At 50.4% G+C, this 5,196-nt stretch overlaps 1 protein-coding gene across 1 annotated transcript; it reads left to right on the top strand.

Annotated features, from left to right (window-relative positions):
- Positions 1-332: 332 nt before the first annotated feature.
- On the top strand, positions 333-4,377 carry LOC102293632 (transmembrane protein 178A; the record flags this gene model as incomplete). The annotated part of the gene is given in 3 exon segments (XM_005944448.3): positions 333-1,849; positions 3,219-3,332; positions 4,240-4,377. Coding segments are annotated over 3 exon segments (751 nt in total), but the record flags the coding sequence as incomplete, so codon positions are not given.
- Between the last annotated feature and the right edge of the window lie 819 nt (positions 4,378-5,196).

Raw genomic sequence — 5,196 nt, 5'->3', positions numbered from 1 at the left:
ATTAAGGACCTCCCAGCCCATTGTTCCTTTGGTGGGCTGGTTTCAGTCATTATGCAAATGTCCTGTTGATAAGATTGAAACCTGCAGTCAGCTGAGACTGAAGACGTCACCTGATGATGACGAAACGTTTCTCCCACTGAAAGCATCCAGATGAACAGAACAAACCTTTGGACACCTCTCTGTATGCTGATAATCTTCTTTGTTTTAGAGTGTGTTTTTGTTTTGTTGTTTTTCTCATATATAAGTATATTTACTTAGGAAAATGAAGAAAGGTTAATTGTTGTTTTCTTTTTTTAATAAAAATATTTGCAAGAAAAAAAAAAGAGGACAAAGCTGCTGGAGTTTGTTTGCATCTCTCTCTCCACCCTGATCGTGCTGGGCATGTCTTCCTGTTTAGAGGTCGTTCTTCCTCCCCACTGTCACCGAGCACCGTTCACAGAAGGTATCTCTGGTACATGTGACCTCTGGTCCTTTCAGAGCGGTCTGACGCTGTGGGCGGACTCTGAACGCAGCATGGAGCCCAGCAACAGAGTTGAGGTCAGTGAACGCCTCAGGAGAAACATCCTGATCAATACCTCTGATCAGTCCGCACCCAGCTCAGCAGTCAGGCCCCTGCCGTGACGTCACACGATGCTTCCTGTCTGATTTCAATGTAAAACTCTGTACTGCGCTTCGGATCGTTTTCACTCAGTCCTAAAACATAAACCTGCTGATGCTGTTTCTATGGCAACGTTTCCGCGGCAAAGAGCGGTGTACCTGAAAGCCGCAGAAACGAGCCGATCAGGGAGGAGCTTCATGTGTTCATCGTGCGTTCATGTGCGCTGAGCTGCAGGACAACAAAACCCGCAACTCTAAGCGTTTCCGGCTTGTACTTTCAAAATAAGGTTTTGGTGACAGTTTGACGTGAGTGATTGGCGTAAAGTGCAGGAGCAAATACAAGAATCGGCTGTTTTCATTCTGTTAAAACGAACAAAATGAACTTTTGAAGGCAGAACGTTAAGCTCCTAAACCTCTGCGCGCTGCACGCTGAAGCAGCATCACGGACAGATGAATCTCACTTTGAATATTTCTGCATGTTGCAGCAGCTGACCGTCTCAGACAAAGCTTTCCGCTGTTTAACATTTTAGCCTGGTTGTTGTTGTTATTATTTTCAACATTTTCATCGTCATTATTATTATTGTCCTCCTCCTGCGGAGACAAACGTTTTATTCTGAAGGCGCTCTCCGGGGACTTCCGGTTCTGAGGGGGTTACCTGCCTCCACCTTGACGCATCTCTGACGGTCAGTCGGCATGACAACGCGCTCTCGAGGGCAAACGGGGAACGGCTGATCTGGAGGATGGCAGCAGAAGATGCCCAGTAACGGGAACAGCGGCGGGAATCGAGCGGAGAGGAGCTCCGGGACCAGCCCGGTCCATGTCCCGGCCATGGAGCGAGCCCGACCGGCTACGGTGACGGTGTCCGCGGTGAGCCTCGCGCTCAGCGTGCTGTCGCTGCTGCTGCTCGTCACCGCCATCTCCACCGACCACTGGTACGAGACGGACACGCGCAGGCACAAGGAGAACTGCGACCGGCACGGCTCCGACTCCAACGACCAGAAGAACCGCGAGATGCCCATCTACCACCTGCCGCTGGTGGACAGCGGGCCCCGGCACCGGGATGTGGCGCTCATGAAGCCCGTGCATGTGGGCAGCAGGGAGGAGGAGCTGCTGGAGAACTGGCGGGCCATCCTGGGGATGGGCATCCTGGAGACGGAGTGCGGCAGGCCGCTGTTCTCCACCCACTCCGGCCTGTGGAGGAAGTGCTACTTCAAGGGGCTGGACCCGGACATCGACAAGCTCATCGACCGGGGTCAGAAACACACACACACACACACTGCAGAATAACGGTGCAGGTTAACACACGCTAACTCATCGACTGGGTTCAGACTGCAGAAACACACACATGTTCAGTGTGTGTGTTTATATACACGGCAGCGTGTGTGTGCAGGTTAATGAGTGACAGGAGCACATTGTTAGTGATTTCATGGAGCTGAACAGAAATACACACTCACTCACACACACACACACACACACACACTGTATCTCAACGCAGACTCGCAGGTTCGTTGAAGTCTTTTAATCCTCATGGTTTCACGCACACGCATGATCAATAATGACGTCATACATAAACATGGTTCTATCAGTTACCGATGGATGATTGAAGAAACGTAACCGTCCTGCTCACACACAAACACACACACACACACACACACACGGATGATCCGGTGTTGTTTAACACTGGATGACATCACAGCAGGTAGTGGCATAAATCACATGGTCACCATTAGTGTGAGGCCACGCCCTCTTGAACCCCGCAGTAACTGTGAGGTTCAGAGAGAGGTGCATCGTGGGACTTGTAGGGCTGCGTTTTTGTGCTGACCCAAGAGCAGCTTGGACGCCGCCGGCCCGGTTTCTGCAGAGTGTGTGTCTGCAGTCTGGCTGGCTGCCGAGCTGAGAGCTGGAGGTCACAGCGATGGCGAGCGGCGAGGAGCTGGACCGCACATCAGATCAGAGCACTCCAAATTGCATCAGCCGACATTATGTTACATATCATTACACTGCATTAGGCTGGAGCTCAGATCCAATTAGATCGATTGATACCTGCGAGGAGGGCCAGCAAAAAGCAGCAGTACTTCCTGTTTATATGGAGTCGGCATCCGTTTGCTCTAACCAATTCAATTCAGCTTTATTTATAAAGCACCAAATCACAACTGTCACCTCAAAGCACTGCAGTCATGTCTGGATCGAGTTCATCTCGGCTCAGAGCTGGCACACATCACAGGGTCCACACGGATCTTAGTCCTGGGCCAGGCTAGTCCTTATCCTAGTGAGTTCTGGTTAGTCCCCGTTAGTCCTTATCGTGGTCAGTTTGGTTAGTTCTGGTCCTCGGCTGTCCTGCTCCTGGTTAGTGTTAGTCCTAGTTAGTCCTGGTTGGCCCAGTTGGAGGATGTTGTGCGTGTTGTGTAGTTGTGGATGTACACACACAGATCATGTGACGCCATGCTGATGATGTCTGGCATGTATAGAAGTCCCGCCCTCATGTAACCTGAGAGGATGTTTAATGTGGGTTTGCTACGTTTTGTCAGCTTGGGTCTGGAAACAGCAGGTGTGGTGATGCTATCAGCTCAGGTACATCAGTACGTGAATCTTAAAGGTGTCTCACCTGTGTGACTTTGCAGGCATTGCAGATCGCTGCACCGCCGTCAAGTATCACTTTTCTCAGCCAATCAGACTGAGGAACATCCCCCTGAACCTGACCAGGACCATCCAGCAGGACGAGTGGCACCTGCTGCGTGAGTACACACACACACACACACACACACACACACACACACACACACACACACACACACACTAACACACCAACACCAGTAATCACTAACAATGATTAACTGATCACATCAGAGTCTTAGTCGCGTCTCCACACGGAGCGTCTGTGTGACAAGCTTCAGTCTGTGTGTGTGTCTGTATGTGTGTGAGTGAGGTGTGTGTGTGTGTGTGTGTGTGTGGGTGTGTCTGTGTGTGTGTGTCGGTGTGTGTGTGCTGTGTGTGTGTGTGTGTTGTGTGTGTGTGTGTGTGTGTGTGTGTGTGTGCTGTGTGTGTGTGTGTCTGTGTGTGTGTGTGTGTGTGTGTTTTTGTGTCTGTGTGTGTTCCCTCAGTGTGGCGTTCAGGGTCAGTCGGTGTTTCTCAGACTGTGGGTGTTTTCACACCTGTGCAGGTGACCCTAAGAGCAGTCAGCTGTGTGCGTTTCAGTCTCACAGAAGAAGAAGAAGAAGTGATCCTCCGCTTCCTGCCGGGCCCATGCTTGCGACCTTGGACGCTGCGTTACACGACCGCTCAGCGAGGTCGCTATGATTGGACGCTCGGCTCTCTTTACACCAACGCTCTGTGTGCTTAGAGTTGCCTCAGCACCAATCACATCACAGGATTTTACCTCTGTGACATCACCGAGCGCGTCAGCGCCCTGTTCACTGCTCACGTCCCTGATTATAGATTATAGATCACTCTCCATCTTTGAACTCTTCCTGTAATTGGCTTGTGTTCTCGCCGCCAACCTCACTGCCAGTCACTGTTGCCACGGAAACACACCATCAGTTTTATGTAACAGTACCAAGGAGTGGTTACCACGGCAATGTTTTGTGTTCCTTCATTTCCTGCACTGATCACTGTGTGCGTGCGTGCGTGTGTGTGCGTCCACAGACCTGCGGCGCATCACGGCAGGCTTCCTGGGCATGGCGGCGGCCGTCCTGCTGTGCGGGAGCATTGTGGCGTCGGTGGGCTTCTTCTGGGAGGAGAGCCTGACGCAGCACGTCTCTGGGCTGCTCTTCCTCATGGCAGGTAACTCACCTGCTCTGTGCAGCAGCCCAGTGTCTCCCCCTGCTGGTCGCAGCTGAGGTTCACAGCGAGTACTGTCTTCATCTGACCATAGAAAGCGTCTTCAGGCAGCTGTGGTGATTTGGCACTTTATAAATAGAATTGCGCCGACAAAAAAAATCACCAGAGAGATTTGAGGGGGCTCGGCTATCAGAGCATCAACGTGAAATCATTTAGAAAGATTCAAGTAAAGGGTGATGTGTTTGTTTCCATGGCAGTGTACAGCGCCACACTGTAACGTTTCAGTGTGGTGTGCATACTCCTGCCATATAAACTTCTAAACCTACGAGTGCAGACTGGTAAACCTTATTAACCTGCCTGCCCTTAGTAATGACTCACATTTGCTTAGTGACGAAACCCAAGGATGTTTACAAAGACTGTAAATAAACAAAAGAAGGCTAGAGGTGGACGGTTTTGTTGAGGTGAGTTTTGACAAGGTTACTGATGGACTCCAGTGATGGAGTAAAGCTCAGGGTGCAGCAAGTCAGACTCGGGCATTTATAAGTGAGAATGAGGATCATCAGGAATCCGTGGAGATGAGGGTGGGGGTGACGTGTCCCCAGAGCTCAGTGCATACTGGAGCCTCTCCAAACCCAAACAGGACCCACTGCAGTAATCCAGCCATGTGGTGAGCTGTGTTGGCCAAGTTACTTTGAAAAAATAATTAATTATAGTTACTAGTTACCAGAGATGGGCAGTAACGCATTACTGTAATCTGATTACTTTTTTCAAGTAACGAGTAAAGTAAGGGATTACTATTGCAAAAACGGTAATTAGATTACC

This window comes from Haplochromis burtoni, unplaced genomic scaffold, assembly GCF_018398535.1.
Source record: "Haplochromis burtoni strain Fernald_Lab_line unplaced genomic scaffold, NCSU_Asbu1 Contig_387, whole genome shotgun sequence".
NCBI classification, from domain to species: Eukaryota; Metazoa; Chordata; class Actinopteri; order Cichliformes; family Cichlidae; genus Haplochromis; species Haplochromis burtoni.
Note: the sequence above shows the minus strand (reverse complement) of the source record. Positions and strands in the feature narration are given on the sequence as shown.